Here is a 17,561-nt window from a genome sequence, read left to right on the forward strand (position 1 = left end):
CATTGACAGTCCATTGAAAGATCCAGTTGGGCCCTTATTAGCTGTTGCTCATGTTGTTGCTAATTATGCTTCATAGACAGGTACAGACTCTACTGTATATTGTAGGGGAATGTGCTGTTCTGCAAGAGATTAGAGCGCAGACCTGCATTAATACATCTTATCATACTTCATGCTAATGCACTTAAGGTCCATGACATCATTTAACAGAGAAAATGTCGAATGATCCATGGACATGTAAGTGATCTGTCTGAAAGCTTGGAGGCAGTGAGGGGAGGGGTCTATGAGCAAAGTAAAGAGAGATTTCTCTGAGGACTTTGGACTGGATTTCATTTATGCTTTAAGTATATACTTGTAACACTTATAGCGGACTAGAAGATAGACATTTTGGAATATTTCCATTTCCAGTGCTCTTTGCAAATCTATTTACCCTCATGAGGTATTGACCAGAGTATTAACTAAAGCCAGTATCCACTGTCTTTTTATTTCATTATCTTCCCAGTCTATGTTGAATCACATTCTTTCTTCCAGAAGAATAATCAGATTTAATATGTATTAAACCAGACTGAACAGCTGCCATTAAATCAATGTGATTTTTATGAAAACTACTACTTTTACCCCATTAAGGTTTAATTAACTATCTTGTGTTTGTCAAAGATATATGGATCCAGTGTGACTTTTACTGTATGACTAACCAGAACAAATTGCAATCTGCATGAAGGCAAGAAAATATTCTTGATAGAGTGAAAGAAATCCATTCTGGTCTTGTCTTTAATGCTTAGACTAAAACAAAATGACTGATTTGATTGAAACAGGTCCAGTGGAGGACTGTTTTATGCTGCTACTGTATTTTTGTCTGTATGCATTTACACATGTGAGCATGTGTGTTTGTAGTGTGTATGCGTGTGCATGTGAATCAAGGATGGGCATACACACTCACTGGCCACTTTATTAGGAACACCCATGCACCTGCTGTTTGATGCAGTTCTCTAATCAGCCAATCCTTTGACAGCAGTACAATGCATAAAATCATGCAGATACAAATTAAGAGCTTCAGTTAATGTTCACGCCAAACACCAGAATGGGGAAAAATTGTGATCTCTGTGACTTTCACTGTGGCATGGGTGTTGGTACCAGATGGACTGGTTAGAGTATTTCAGAAACTGCTGCTCTCCTGGGGTTTTCACACACACCAAACAGGCTCTAGAGTTTACAGAGAATGGTGTAAAAAACACAAAACATTCAGTGAGCGATAGTTCTGTGGGTGGAAACGCCTTGTTGATAAGAGAGGCAGAGGAAAATGGCCATGGATGGGTTTTCCAAAAGCCTCTTAACGTTAAGAGCATCTTAACTAGGAGAGAGAGCATTCATTGTGCTGCTCGCTCTACCATTTAACGATGATCTTTGTGCTATGATGCTTTTGGGAAACTCAGGCCACATTGGTGTGAGCTGCCAGGAAGGATATAGTAACTCATATAATCACTCTTTACAACCATGCTGAGCAGAAAATCATCTCAGCATGCAACAGCAGAAGACCACATTGGGTTCCATTCCTGCCAGCCAAGAACAGGAATCTTAGAATCAAGAATCCAATTAAAGTGACCGGTGAGTGTCTCATCTCATCTCATTATCTCTAGCCGCTTTATCCTGTTCTACAGGGTCGCAGGCAAGCTGGAGCCTATCCCAGCTGACTACGGGCGAAAGGCGGGGTACACCCTGGACAAGTCGCCAGGTCATCACAGGGCTAACACATAGACACAGACAACCATTCACACTCACATTCACACCTACGCTCAATTTAGAGTCACCAGTTAACCTAACCTGCATGTCTTTGGACTGTGGGGGAAACCGGAGCACCCGGAGGAAACCCACGCGGACACGGGGAGAACATGCAAACTCCGCACAGAAAGGCCCTCGTCGGCCACAGGGCTCGAACCCAGACCTTCTTGCTGTGAGGCAACAGCGCTAACCACTACACACTGGTGAGTGTATAGCTCAAAATGTATTTTGAAAATAATACAAAATTTAGTATTGTAGTTGTATGAAAATCACCTCCAATACAGAAAAACACAAATAATGGCTAAGGATACATATTTTCCAGAAACTACACTGAATGGATTTTAATAGTTCATGGGAAGACTAATTACTGTATTGCAGTCTTGCTAAGCATATTAATAGTATATTATTCATAGCATGTTAATTGATAGGTTGATATTTTATCAAATGTGGTCTTATCGCCTATAGATACCTATAGACAAAGTGTTTACATTGGCCTACTCCTTGACATTTTGCTGAAGTTACAGTAACATCATTTGTAAATCCTATATAATTATTTAAATGCCCTTTTCACTTCACATTGTGTTTAAAGAGTACTTTTCTGACACTCCACTCCAGTCATTAGCATCTACTGTATAAGTCACTTTGATTTCTTTGTTTCTCATTTTCCACCAATCCTAAAGATATAATCTGAAGTAGAAAATAGAAAAGAGTTGTCAGATTTTTCAGCATTCGGTAATCATTTATCTTTTTTTTTCCCAAAAAAAATCACCAGTGTATTAGACTGATGGTGGAGATCGCATGCCGTTTGTTTCTACAAGTAAATATTTTGTTTCAAATACCCATATTTCAAATACATGTATGAGTAATTCTGCCTGTTTGTGCATGTACATATACTGTACACTGCACCCTTCAGATGTCTTTCACCATCCTTTCAGCAGGTCCTGACACACACACTGTGCTGCTAATAATAGTGTAGTATGCCAAGCTGCACTATTGGAAGCATGGATTCATGTTTTATTTATTAATTTTTTTATTTATTCCCAAATGAGTTTCCTGTGCCAGTGTTGTAACTGTAATCTCAGAACGACTGCTTGGCTGTCACCTTCACGTTTTCATTTTCTGGCTGTGTGCTGTGGAATAGGGGTGTGTGTGTGTGTGTGTGTGTGTGTGTGTGTGTGTGTGTGTGTGTGTGTGTGTGTGTGTGTGTGCGCCCGCACGCTCACCATCTCATCATTCAGCCAATCTCTAGAACAAAGGATTGTTCTTATAGTGACTGTGTCTCTGTCAGTCACAATCAAATATAAAACAGGATTATTTTTTCTCCTTTCTCCTCGTACTCTGTATATCTGTCTCCTGTTTGCAGTTTATATGTCCATCTCATCTCATCCTTTCTCTCTTTCTCTCTCTCTCTCTCTCTTTCTCTGTGTGTATGTGTCTGTGTGAGAGAGAGAGAGATTGTGGCGAGACTATATTGCTGTATCTGCCCAGGGCAGCATGCGTCTGTGTGATGTCTGTTCTGTTCCCACAGCCTCCTGAATCTGTCTTCACTCTTCCGGTGTTCACAGCTCAGGGCCAGCCTCAGGTCAGACACATTTCCCATAAACTCATTTCTGACTCAGTCATGCATCAGATTTTTCACATTTTTCTTCACTTTGCCTTGCATGGACTTGAACTTGTACATTGCATACTTTATCTGGTTGAATATGTGGCAAGTAAAGTGAATTTACTGTACACTGAAGCACATAATACATCACTTAACTACCTCAGTATTTTTGTAATAGAAATATGGTTACACAGTTAGGCGAACAAACAAAGTGAACAAAGTTAACTTAACGCTAGGGTAGGTAATTTTGGAGATACCAACAGGAGTAAGCTAAATTTAGAAAGTATCCAACCAAAAAATCCAACCCTTCCCTTTAGCTCTCCCTCCAAAGCCACTCTGCCGAAACACACGAACGCGCACTGCCTGATTATTTACTGCTGGAAGATGAGTTCATGTGAGAGAGCATTGTGGAGAGGAGTGTTTTCATACTAGACATTGTTGTCATATCCAAATACTTCATTTATAATTCACATGTAAGAAAACATCTAACATTATCATAAAGAATGTAAACAACAAACATGGCTGTTGTTAGTACTCACAACTGTCAACTAGCTTTATTCAGACTGAATGAAATGATTCGATGGACTTTCTACAGACCTGTGACTGTTACAGGTGACAGATTTGTTTTTTCTTTTTTTTTGTCAGAGCATTTGATTTATTCATTGCTGTCTGGATATAAAGAGAATTTCAAGAAATATAACCAAAAATGGGGCGGCATGGTGGTGTAGTGGTTAGCACTGTCGCCTCACAGCAAGGTCCAGGTTCGAGCCCAGTGGCTGGCGTGGGCCTTTCTGTGTGGAGTTTGCATGTTCTCCCCATGTCTGCGTGGGTTTCCTCTAGGTGCTCCGGTTTCCCCCACAGTTCAAAAACATGCAGGTTAGGCTAATTGGTGGCTGTAAATTGACCGTAGGTGTGAATGTGAGTGTGAATGGTTGTTTGTGTCTCTCTGTGTCAGCCCTGCAATGACCTGGCGACTTGTCCAGGGTGTACCCCGCCTCTCGCCCATAGTCAGCTGGGATAGGCTCTAGCTTGCCTGCGACCCTGTACCGTAGAACAGGATAAGAGGCTATACAGATAATGGATGGATGGATGGATGGATGGATAACCAAAAATGTTTCCAAAAAAAATTACCTACCCTCCCTTTAACATTTATTCTCATCTCAGAGTGATCTATAAAACAATTGATTAATTATGGAATGTTATCAAAACCTGCACACAGAGTCACACACATTGTGGTGTTGGAAACCCGACATTAATTAATCAAAAACATGACAATTAATGTTTTTATTTTTGCATTTATTGCATTTTATTGCAGTTATTATCAGTAGCAGTATTTCAGCTCTGCTGTACTCTCAGAAACAATTTTAATAGTATAACTCATCCTTCTCTCTCTCTCTCTCTCTCTCTCTCTCTCTATGTTGCTTTATATATTATTTCCTATACTCCTCTGCTAATGCCCTGCTTACACAAACATACACTCATCCACACACAGAGCGCACTCTGACTGGCCGTGCTAGGTGATGTGTCATCTCCTGCTCTCTCAGAGCAGAGACAGAGCCATATTGATCTATCTGCTGAACTGCTTTTTTTCAGCCACTGATTTTTATGCGTGTGTGTGCAGCCATTTGATCGTTCATGCTCAGATGTTCAGTTCATCACAATAAAGAACAGTACAACCGTGTCCTTACTGTGGGTAACATGTAAACATCCCTGTGTATTGCATAAGTAGCAGTGACCACCACCTGCCCTGGAATGTGTATTCTGGCATGTTAGTGTGTATGCACGAGTGTTTGTGTCAAGGCAACAGGAATGGCCTGGCATGCTGGTCCTGTACCATCTGTGCCCAGTCAGTGCTGTGGCATGTCTCCATGTGCAGAACGTTCTATAGCCTATCATATAGTTTTCACATAGTATGAGCTGCAAAACGGGGTGGAAAATCTGTTCATGTGTATTTTATTTAGAATTATATGAAATGTTTGTACTTTACTAAATAAATACAGACTGGACTGGACTTACATTTGACTATGATTAATGTCCATACACTTATCTTAACCCCTTATGAAGGTTTTTCCCAAAACACATTTAAATCCAGTTTTCCTGTTCAAAAGATTTGAACTGATTTCACTTGAAGCACTTATCTTTCATGAGAGATTTTTTTTTTGCTGCATTTTAATTTCTAAGCCAAAAATCTTTAAAATCTGCATCCATTTACATGATTAGAATGTCAGTGTGCTGTGTAATTGCCCCATGCGATTAAGCCGAAGAGTAAATCGATGCTGACTCGAAGAGTCACTGTCACTATTGACCTTCATGTGAGCTCTGGGTTGCCTGGTGTTAGTGACATTTCGGCAGCGGAGCTCTCAGGGGAGAGGCACTCATCTGTAGCAGCCCATCGTTCACTCTCGATGTCTGCCGACTTTAGCTGCACGCAGTTGGCATGCAAAACTAAAGGTAACTATTTAGTATTCACAGAACTACACAGGATACTTTCAGACAGCAAGTAAAGTGTGCTTCAGTGCTTGTTATTAGTCCTCATTAGTTTATTTTATGCTGTAACAAGATTTGAAACTAATGTATTTAAAGTACATCATTAATTCAGAATAATTGTGGAGTTTATTATAAGAGTCATAACTGCCAGCATTTGTCTCCCTCCAGCTTGGATTGACCACAGTCCCTCCACACTTCGTACTCAGGACCCCATGCCCGCCACCTCTTAACCTGTGCTTTGCTGTGTAGAGTACTGTATTTCTCTCTACCACCATACATAGGCTAGCCTCAGGGCCCTGTGCCAAGCAGCAGGCCAAAGCCCAGTGCCCGCAGGGAATAGGCCATCTGCTAGTCATACCAGCCCTGCTGGTTTTTCCAGGCAGGCGTCATACACACTCACACCTCATCTCAGAACAACAGCATTACCCTCAGGGCTCACCAAGTAATATGCCAGCTTGCCATGTCCAAAGCCACTCTACCCACAGAGCCAGAGATACAGATTGTAATTTAGATGTAGAAACAGACTTGGAATCCTTTCTTGTTTTTCCTGCGAGTCACATTGTACCGCATAGTCCTGGCAGACTGGCAGTGGCTTCCTGATAAATTGCTCCTATTTTCCCAGCTAGTAATCATGATCATTTGTTATTCATTTCAATCCGTGTTTGGTATATATTCTTTGCATACTAATAACTGAAAAAACTCATATTTGTAGCCCCCCTTAGTAGTAACTCTACCAACTAAGTCTGTAACAGAGATTTAGATTCATATGATTAAATGATACAAAACACATTGTGATTTTACTCTTTCAAACACAAGATATACAAATGGAATTTAAAAGGTAATTTTCTAGAGCATAATATGCACAAGTTGCCGAAGGGATGACCTTCAAATCACCTTTAGTTACTCCTTCTGATTAATCAATATGTCCTGTGGGAAATGTGAAGATTTCACCTGAGAAGCAGCCTGTGTGGAATCCCTGCTTCCTATCCCTGGGTCGGGACTGTGGTACTGCCTTCACTCCAGGAGCAGCTTTGGTGGCACTTGAGTACTATCCTACAGCTACAGGTACAGACTACACTCTGTTATTCAGACCAATGGGATGTGTGATATAATATTGTTGTGATATTTAGAGAGAGAAACAATATTATCTTTGTCCCTATATTTCTAATATTCCTTATGGAAAGAAATTATCTGCTGCAAACATAATTAAATGTTATTGTAAAGCTGCAGTGGGCCAGTTTGGATGTCTTCTCATCTACTGATCATTCCAAAATGTACATACACTTAAGGCAAAACAAAACAAGGGCGACAAACAAAAGTAATTGATACCAACAAAAATTTGAGTGTGTTAAGCTGCACACGTTGCTTTATTAATATATTTAGCATTTAAACAAGATGATCAAATAATGCATGTTAACATCAGTTTGCATCATTTGGTCAGTGTAATATAGATATTTAGGCACTGCCTAAAAGTGGAGCTCCTCATGAGTGTATTAGCAAAATATTTGCAAGGGCACAAAATCAACCTGAATAGAATAATCATGTTATAGCATATGAACCATCAAATTGTGTAGTGTCGTGTATTTCACGTCAATAAATTGCTGCATTGTCTTGTGACAGCCATACCAATAATGAGATATGCATCACAATTATGAATACTTATTCCTTTCTTTGACACGGCATGCCATGCATCAGAAACACCACCACGACATTTATTATGGTGTGACTCTGCTGGGTGCCTGATGGACAGCAGTGAACCAGTGTTTTCACTTTACATCATTACTATATAGTTACGATCCAATATCAAACTTGATGTCAAACAGTTGTTTGGTTACATCTTTCACGTCCACGCACGTTGGAGCTCGGAGCACAGCCCGACTGCAAAGTGTGCGCATACCATTAGGACTAATTAGCCTGCACCTGTTCCTGATTAGAGCTCAATCACAGCACATACATATAAGGATTCTCAGTAACACACAGAATTTGTGAAAGCCTTGTATTTTTGGATGACTTTTCTGGTTTTGATCCTGTTTGTGTTTTGGATTGTGAGTATTGTATTTACCTCTGATATCATGTCTGTACCTCACTCGAACCCTGCCTGTTTTTTGAGTCTGCCTTTGACTCCATTTTAGATCTATTTGCTAGCGTGCTTTCAGTAAAACACTTCCTGCACTTACATCCATCTATCACCCTTACATGACAGAAACTGTCAATTGTCCAACAAGTTAGTGAACTAATAAAACTGCTTTAACTACTTTTATATTAAACTGTCATGAATATTTTCCATAAAATGTGTTAGTAAATAATCCCACATTATTTTTTAAAAGCAAATTAAAAATAAGCACTGGATAAAACCCCATCTATCTTATGTAAATAAAGATGTAAATTTTGTTGTCTGGTGGCCAAGTGTTTGAGATACGTTGTCTTGCACTTATGGTTGGGTTCCCTGTGGTGGTACACATATGTTGTTCATTCATACAGACGTCATACGGTCAAAGACATCAAAAAATCTCCAAAAATTAGGAGTGCCACTAATGTATATGTTTGGTAGAATGGGAAAACCATGGGGAGTTTCTGACATCCTCTACCATATATAGTCCAGAGCTGTAATATGTTTTTCTTTTGCATTTAGAAAGTTACAACACCAGTCAGGTTATAGGTCCAAAAGTGAAAAGGGAAAAAGTTGCATTTAAAATTTCAATTCTTATTGCTGTACAGGAGCATTTGGACAGCCAGTATCTGCAGTTTCACTACAGCATGGAGCTATCCAACAACTTGAAGAAAGCCTGACATTCACTGTGTGAGGAAATCGCAGCTAGCTCACAAGGTTTTCAGACATTTTTAGGCAGGCGTCCTGTTTTTAGCACTGTGGTAAACTAACTCCTTACTCAGAGGAGAAGAAGATTTGACCTAGGCAAGATTTAAACAAGTAAATAAAAACATTTCCATGTTGTTTTGCGGAAACCTGATTATGGTTTCCTAAAGCTGCTGTGTCAAAGTATGCTTTGGCAGAAAATAGCAATTTTTTGTCAAAATTAGATTTTTTTTTGGCTTTTTTTTTTTTAGTCATTCAGCCACAGGAACATCCAAAGTGTTTTATATATATATATATATATATATATATATATATATATATAGCAAGAAGGTCCTGGGTTTGAGCCCTGTGGCTGGCGTGGGCCTTTCTGTGCGGAGTTTGCATGTTGTCCGCGTGGGTTTCCTCCGGGTGCTCCAGTTTCCCCCACAGTCCAAAGACATGCAGGTTAGGTTAACTGGTGACTCTAAATTGACTGTAGGTGTGAATGGTTGTCTCTGTCTATGTGTCAGCCCTGTGATGACCTGGCGACTTGTCCAGGGTGTACCCTGCCTTTCGCCCGTAGTCAGCTGGGATAGGCTCCAGCTTGCCTGCGATCCTGTAGAACAGGATAAAGTGGCTAGAGATAATGAGATGAGATGATATATACTGTGTGTGAGTGTGTATATATATATATATATATATATATATAAAATCATTGGAATTTAGAAGTTAGAATACATCCATCCATCCATTATCTGTAACCACTTATCCTGTGCAGGGTCACAGGCAAGCTGAAGCCTATTCAAGCTGACAATGGGCGAGAGGCGGAGTACACCCTAGACAAGTCACCAGATCATTGCAGGGAAGTTAAAATACATTTAATCAGATATTGACCAGATTCAGTACAAGATATTTCTTTTCTGGTAGTGAATATCAAGAGCTGGCACCTGAGGAACCCTGTAGCATTTTCAGCCGTGAGTCGAGACCAGCAACTGTACAGCCGCCTAATGTCTGAGAGAGGCCAGCAAGGATTGAGACAGCAGTGCCTCCCTCGACAAATGAGCAAAGGAGAGAGAGAGAGAGAGAGTGTGTGTGTGTGTGTGTGTGTGTGTGTGTGTGTGTGTGTGTGTGTGTGTGTGTGTGTGTGTGTGAGAGAGAGAGAGAGAGATTCTTTTCCAGTACTATTGCTAGGATTTTTTCTGAGACTATGTTTCTCCATGTATGTATATAAAACATTGTTCCCAATGACAGATTCTTGGAATTTTCCCACTTTAAAATTGTCCTCTCAAAAGTTCTCACCTTTTTTTTTTTTTAAATTTCACAGTCTCTAAAACAAATAGGTGATTTAGTATTAATGGTATCATATATATGCTATGTTGCACAGAGTGGCTCAGTACAGACGATTTCTGACATGTTGCCCTCCATCAGTCTTGCACTGCATCTCATTGGCTCGGAGCTATGTAAACAAGAACAGTCTCCACCAATCAAATTACACCTATCTTTCACTCATGTCCCTTCCTGTCTATGTGTTCACAAGCATTTTTCCTATTCACGTGACAATTACATGTGCCATTTTTTGCTAGTAGCCAAATGTACATTTTAGAAATATAGTAAAGGTTTAAATATGTGGCACAGGGTAATGTTTCACATTATGGTTATTGAAAGTAATAGCAGTAACATACATGGCAGAGTATTGCCTAATGCTTGGACATTCATTTTCCTACTACATCAGTTTACAAGAGCATCATCTTCATTTACAGCATAACAGAATCTCTTAGCTGCCTTACGAAATGACTTGATGCTCACAAATCCATCGAAGTCTTACACAGTAAGGTGCCTGAATGTGACAAGCTGCATACAGAGAGAGAGAGAGACGGAGACGACAGTGTGAAGAGGGTAGTAAAACTGTTTTATTTCCCTTTAATAATTTCTATACAGCATTATTATCTTAATGCAGCCATTTTTACGGGCTGCAGGGGACAGAGAGCAGTTTATTGGCTCTCTCTGGAGCACTCTTAGTCACAGTATCCATCTCCATCTGTCTCTCCATCTCTCCCTCCCTTTATGAACCTTTCATTCCTCCCCAAATGCTGCTTTATAATGAGCTGGAATTGTTCTAGTGACTTGAATTGGATGGCACTGTGATTATTAAATGTGTTATTCTTTTCCCATAACATTTGAATATTTAGTTTTAACTGTTATCATTGTGAGTCTTTAATTTCTTGCTTGACCTTCTTTTAGACAATATTTAATAATAATTTCTATTATATATATAGTACTGTGGAAAAGTCTTAGGCACATGTAAAGAAATGCTGGAAACCAAAAATGGCTTAAAAATAATGAAATGAAATGTTTACTTTCAACATTAAAATATAATAATATAAACAGCAGTAAGCCATACTAAATGAAACAAAGTCAATATTTGGTGTGAGACGACCCTTTGCTTTAAAAAAAATAGTGGTGTCTTGTACAATGAGTACAGTTTTATAAGGAAATGAGCTGTAGGTTTTACTGAGCATCTTGCAGAACCAGCCACAGTTCTTCTGGACACTTTGACTATCACACTTATTTCTTAATTTTTCAGCAAATGTGAACCTTAATCCCAGTCTCAAACCTCTGGTTGATTCAAACAGGTTTTCTTCCAGAATTGCCCTGTATTTAGTGCCATCCATTTTTCCTTCAATCCTGACCAGCTTTCCTGTCCCTGCAGATGAAAAATATCCCCACAGCATGATGCTGCCACCACCATGCTTCACTGTAGGAATGGTGTCCTCAGGCTGTTGGGTTTGTGCCACACATGGCATTTCCCATGATGGCCAAAAAGATAAATTTTAGTCTCATTTGACCAGAGAATCTTCTTCCATGTGTTTGGGGAGTCTGCCACATGCTGTTGGGCAAACTCCAAATGTGTTTTCTTAAGCAATGACTTTTTTCTGGCCACTCTTCCATAAAGCCCCACTCTGTGGAGTGTGTGGCTTAAAATGGTCCTATGGACAGGTATTCCCATCTCTGCTGTGGATCTTTGCAGCTCATTCAGTGTTATCTTTGGTATTTTTGTTGCATCTCTGATTAATGCCCTCCTTGCCCAGTCTGTGAGTTTTGGTGGGCAGCCTTCTCTTGTCAGGTTTGTAGTGATGCCATATTCTTTCCATTTTGCTATAATGGATTTAATAGTGCTCAGTGGGATAGAGCTGTTCTTTTGAGGTCTATCCACAGATTTTCAATGATGTTTAGGTCAGGGGACTGTGAGGGCCATGGCAAAACCTTCAGCTTGTGCCTCTTGAGGTATTCCATTGTAGATTTTGAGGTGTGTTTTGGATCATCATCTTATTGTAAGACCTATCCTCTTTTTAACTTCAACTTTTTTTACAGATGGTGTGATGTTTGCTTCCAGAATTTGCTGGTATTTATTCGAATCCATGCTTCCCTCGACCAGTGAAATGTGCCCTGTGCCACTGGCTGCAACACAACCCCAAAGCATGATCAATCCACACCCATGCTTCAGAGTTGGAGAGGTGTTCTTTTCCTAGAATTTGGCACTCTTTTTTCTCCAAACATACCTTTGCACATTGTGGCCAAAAAATTCTATTTTGATTTCATCAGTCCACAGGACTTGTTTCCAAAATGCATCAGGCTTATTTAGATGTTCATTTGCAAACTTCAGACGATTAATTTTGTGGCTAGGATGCAGGAACGGTTTTCTTCTGATGACTCTCCCATGAAGATCATATTTGTTCAGGTGTCGCTGCATAGTAGAACAGTGCACCACCACTCCAGGGTCTGCTAAATCTTTCTGAAAGTCTTTTGCAGTCAAACAGGTTTTTTTTTAATTTGCCTTTCTAGCAATCCAACGAGCAGTTCTTTCAGAAAGTTTTCTTCATCTTCCAGACCTCACCTTGATCGCCACTGTTTCTGTTAACTGCCATTTCTTAATAACATTACAATCTGAGGAAACAGCGACCTGAAAACACTTTGCAATGTTCTTGTAGCCTTCTCCTGCTTTGAGTGTCAGTTATTTTATTATTCAGAATGTGAGGGAGTTGCTTAGAGGAGCCCATGGCTGTTGATTTTAGGGACAAGTTTGAGGAGTCAGAGAATTTATACAGCTTTGAAATCTGCATCATCTGACCTTTCCTAACGAAGAATTTGAACAAGCCACAGCTCAATAAGCTAATTAAGGTCTGGAACCTTGGTAAAAGTTACCTGAGAACTCAAATGTATTGGGGTGCCCAAACTTTCGCATGGTGTTCCTTTTCTTTTTTCACTCTCCAATTGTACAAAGCAAAAATAATACACAAATATTGCAGAAAACGCTGAAAAGAAATGTCATCTTTACCTTTATGCCTTTTGGTGATCAGTTCATCTTCTGCTCACTTAATTATTCACAGTAACAGACATTTTCAGTAAGAGTGCCCAAATTTTTGCATGCCACTATATATATATATTGTGTGTGTGTGTGTGTGTGTGTGTGTGTGTGTGTGTGTGTGTGTCTTGTTTTTCTTTTGAAAGTATTTTCCACAACCCGGCCCCAGATAAAGCTGATGAAGACGAGATGAAGTATTTTCCACATTTGTAAGCTCACAGTGTTGTTTACAGCAGCTACTTTGTTCACTCTGTTTAACACAACAGTTACTCTGATTGTAATAATCAAACAATTATTATACCCTGAAGTTAAAGATTCTCAGCACTGTTCTAACATTGATAATCAGCTCTAAATTTCAAAGTGATGCCCTAAGATTGTTCTGCGTGGTGCCCATGAGTGTGCAGTATAAGGCTCCAGCTCTGTTTTTCAGCCTCAGAGGAGGGTAAGGGTGGGCGACTGTGAATGTGGGTTTGGGTGCTGGAGTGTTAATTGTGTGTGAGAGTTGGATCTACAGTATGATCATGCAGACATGATGGTGTGAAGTGAACAGAGACAACAGATGAGGAGTCACTAAAGAGTGGAGGAGGAGCAGGAGGAGCGAAACAGGCCTGAGTTCTCTACAGGCTATTGTGTGGGCGTGAACCGCTCATACGTCAAGAAGAACAGATAGCTGAAGAATCATACACAAGGAAAACATATACATTTGTTGAACAGCATGACAGATTGGGAATTTGTCTCTACTAGGCTACTAATTTGGGATCAAATGAGAATGAAGATGGCAAAATATGAATGTATTTCCATCTTTTTATCATGTATTTCAACAATTAATAAACAGTCTGCAATAAAGTAAATTGCATTATGGCAGATTTCAGAGCACTTTAGCATCTGTGTGTTAAAATGGAAGGAGTAAACAGGTCATGTTAAACCACAATGTAAACCGAAGCTTTGAATGAAGGTACAGAGCTCAAGCAGAGCTTAAAAGCGATTTTTTTTTTAAACAATCCTATTTTCCAGTTATAGATGAGTGGTCCCATTTGTGCTGTAAATGTAGAGGAAATCACTCAGAGGAGTGTTATTGCAGCAGTGAAGCATTAATTTTTTTTTTTTTTTGCTTCTATTCTCGGGTACCAGTGGTTGCTGCTGTTCAGACTCTATGTAATTATCTTTCTGGCTATTGCAATGGTTATGATTGCAGCTGTAAAATGAGAGACCAGGAAGGGGCAGAGCAGGTGTGTGAATAAGTGCATGTGTGTGCATAAGTGTGTAAGGGGGGGGGTGCGTGAGTGGGTGGCTGCACATGCACTGCCTTACAGATTAATTCGCACTCTCGCTGGCCTCATACAAGTTGAAACGTGCTTTTCATTAAAATAGAATTGTCCAAGATTGATTCATTGCCTGATGTGTTATTTAGTCATACCAGCATGAAACAGCTATAGGGCTCAGATATCGTACATCATCCTACTGATTTTCATTCGCACATCATCATCGGCTGCTGTTCATGGGGTCCGTGATCTGCAGGCAGCAGCCACAAGTTTGGCCCAAGCTGCTCGGTCTTGTGCAGCTTCACGTATTTCACCAGACGTATTTCAGGCTGTAGAACTTTTGCTATATACTCTGAGTAGAGCATCCTCTTCCCAGCTCTGATGCGTTGACCGTGTTCAAGGGTCCAAAGAGTGAACTTGGTAATGAGATCTTTCTGAGGCTGATGGAGCTGGTGGCATAGCCAACAAAGTTCTCTTTCCTTGACTGCTAGGGACAGTTGTTTCTCTTGTGCCCTAGCATATACTGTATATAGATCTTCATTATTTGAAATTCAACATGATTCGGAGGCACTGTCTTTGAAAGACGTCTAGAGTTTCACACAGGTTAGATGTCGAAACCCATGCCTCACAACCATAGAGTAGCATGCTAAGAACAGACACTTTGTACAATGAGATCTTTAGCTTCATGTCAGTTGTTGCCTTCTAAAACCTTTCAACGGTCCAACAGGCATCGCAAGCTTTGCTTTTTCGCTGTTTTAAGTCAGACAAACTGCTTGATTCATCATTAAATTCATATTTGTCAAGGCCACTGTATGAGAAGCAGTAATGTCATTTCAGATTGTCCTTCAAAATCATATGTTTAGGAGTAGCGCATTTTTACAAAGGTATTTCAGTTTTTGTTTCTTTTTGTTCTGAATTTTCAAACAGTAGACCCTGCTGGGCAGTGGTGCACAGCGCCAGGCAAACAGGTGCTCCTGTTCTTCCCGATGTCAAATTACACACAAGCTTCCAAAATGATTCCGACAAGCCGACAAATGCAGAAATGCAGACATCTGTTGTGTATAAAAGGACTGGCAACACAGGGTTTGAATGCAAATGCTGTGAAATTGTCATCCAGCCTGCAATCCACCCCTCCCTTTTATTCTTTCCAGGCTCTACACTCTAAAAAATAAAGGCGCTTCAGTGGTTCTTCAAATCTCTGGATGGTTCCATGGAGAGTCAAAACTCTGTGATGAACCATTACATTATGCGAAAGGTTCTTCACATTGGAAATGGTTCTTCAGATCCTGGCATTCTCTTACCATTTGCTGGTCAATGCACATAGGCTATGTTTACACAAATCTGTCTTCACTGCTCAAACAAATGGTTTAAATGGTTCTTTAAAGAACTGTTGCATGAACGGTTCTTTGAAGCCCTGAAAAAGGTTCTTCTATGGCATCGCCCTGAAGAACCGGTATTGGCCCCATTATTTTTTAGAGTGTAGATTGTAATAAAATGCATCATTTTATATAAACCAGCTGTGTTACCCAGAGTCAGTTAGAGGAAGGTCTACGGTTTTGGGTTATGTATCTGGTATTAAAAGCTGACACATAGAACCGAGTAAGAAGCAGGAGGAAGAGAAGGCTGAAGATGGATGCAGGTTGTGAGATATGACAGTGTTACAGTATAATGCTGCCCAGAACTTATCGCATGACTAAGTTGATGTGTCACAGGCGCATATAGGACAAAAAGCCTTTTTTTTCTTTTCTGTAGCTTATTCACTGCTTAAAAAAACACAAACTAGTGTGTTTGCTTGAGGTTCATGTGCTGGAGTGAAATTCATGTGCACATACTGTGCCTAAGCGCATGCTTGCCTCCATGTGTGCCCGTGTTTTTGAGGCACACTCACTTGCTTGACTAATGAGGTGGACTGAACCGGGGCATGGGGGGTTGAGCCATGTCTTTGTCAGACCTCACACACTTATGCTTCCCCCTCACGCTGTGCTCCCTTCTCCCAGGGGAGGCCTCTGAAACCTGTTAATTGAATCAAGTGCACATGGTGCCTCCCCAGCCCAGGCCCTGAGCTTAGAAGAAGCCAGACCCAGGCTTTGATGCTTTTGTTTGTCTCAGCACTATGGGCAGAGCCCAGAGACTTGCTGCTGCAACTGGTTGCTGCTTCTGGAGTGACAAGGCATTCTGAGTCCTGAGGGCTATTGATAAAGGTCTTGAATGTGCTTACAGTCTGTGTCGTGTGTTGGAGGATGGATGTGTAGAATTAAAAACATGTACAGCACAATACAACTGTTGCCTCTGCTCATTACCATTTGGGAGTAGGGTAAGGAATACGGATGAGCAGCAGCTCAATGAGACTGTGATAAATGATTCTGCACTGCTGCCATTTGATTTTGACACGACTGGTGCAGGAGGTCAATCGTGTGTGTCTGGGGAGAAGCACTCAGGTGCGAAAGGAATGACAGAAGAATGTTCAACAGGACAAAAGTAGCATGTGTATGTGTGTCTTTGCATAGCTTATATGCTTCATGTCTTAGCTGCCTGATTACCCCAGTGACCAGAAAGGCAATTGTCCACAAAATACTTGTTGCTCTACTCACTCTGTCAATATTATTAGTTTGTTTGTCTTCAAATTGCTGTACATAATATGCTTTCTTTTTTGTTTTCTTTTATTTTGCATTTTTATTTTTTAATATGTATTTTATATATTTTACTTTTATTTCTTTTTTATTTTTACATACATTTGTAATTGCGGCGGCACGGTGGTGTAGTGGTTAGCGCTGCCGCCTCACAGCAAGAAGGTCTGGGTTCGAGCCCTGTGGCCGGCGAGGGCCTTTCTGTGCGGAGTTTGCATGTTCTCCCCGTGTCCGCGTGGGTTTTCTCCGGGTGCTCCGGTTTCCCCCACAGTCCAAAGACATGCAGGTTAGGTTAACTGGTGACTCTAAATTGACCGTAGGTGTGAATGTGAGTGTGAATGGTTGTCTGTGTCTCTGTGTCAGCCCTGTGATGACCTGGCGACTTGTCCAGGGTGTACCCCGCCTCTCACCCGTAGTCAGCTGGGATAGGCTCCAGCTTGCCTGCGACCCTGTAGAACAGGATAAAGCGGCGAGAGATAATGAGATGAGGTGAGATGAGATTTGTAATTACATCAGAAAAATGTTCAGTATTTAGCATAAAATAAAGAATCATTTTGAGTAAAAGAAATGAAAATCACTGTGTCTCCATTCAGTGCACATAGTTGTTTTTTATATATTTATTATGGTAGATATTAATTTGTAATTATTG

General features: G+C 40.4%; 1 protein-coding gene across 1 annotated transcript in view; it reads left to right on the forward strand.

Moving 5' to 3' along the window:
- ccdc33 (coiled-coil domain containing 33) overlaps window positions 1-17,561 on the forward strand; it is a 109,518-nt gene that overhangs the window by 57,593 nt on the left and 34,364 nt on the right. Inside the window, exons 7-8 of the mRNA XM_060903385.1 lie at window positions 3,305-3,358; window positions 6,811-6,931. Coding sequence (XP_060759368.1) covers window positions 3,305-3,358; window positions 6,811-6,931 — 175 coding nt within the window. The remainder of the gene's footprint in view (window positions 1-3,304; window positions 3,359-6,810; window positions 6,932-17,561) is intronic.

This window comes from Neoarius graeffei, chromosome 2 (genome assembly GCF_027579695.1).
Source record: "Neoarius graeffei isolate fNeoGra1 chromosome 2, fNeoGra1.pri, whole genome shotgun sequence".
Lineage (NCBI taxonomy): Eukaryota > Metazoa > Chordata > Actinopteri > Siluriformes > Ariidae > Neoarius > Neoarius graeffei.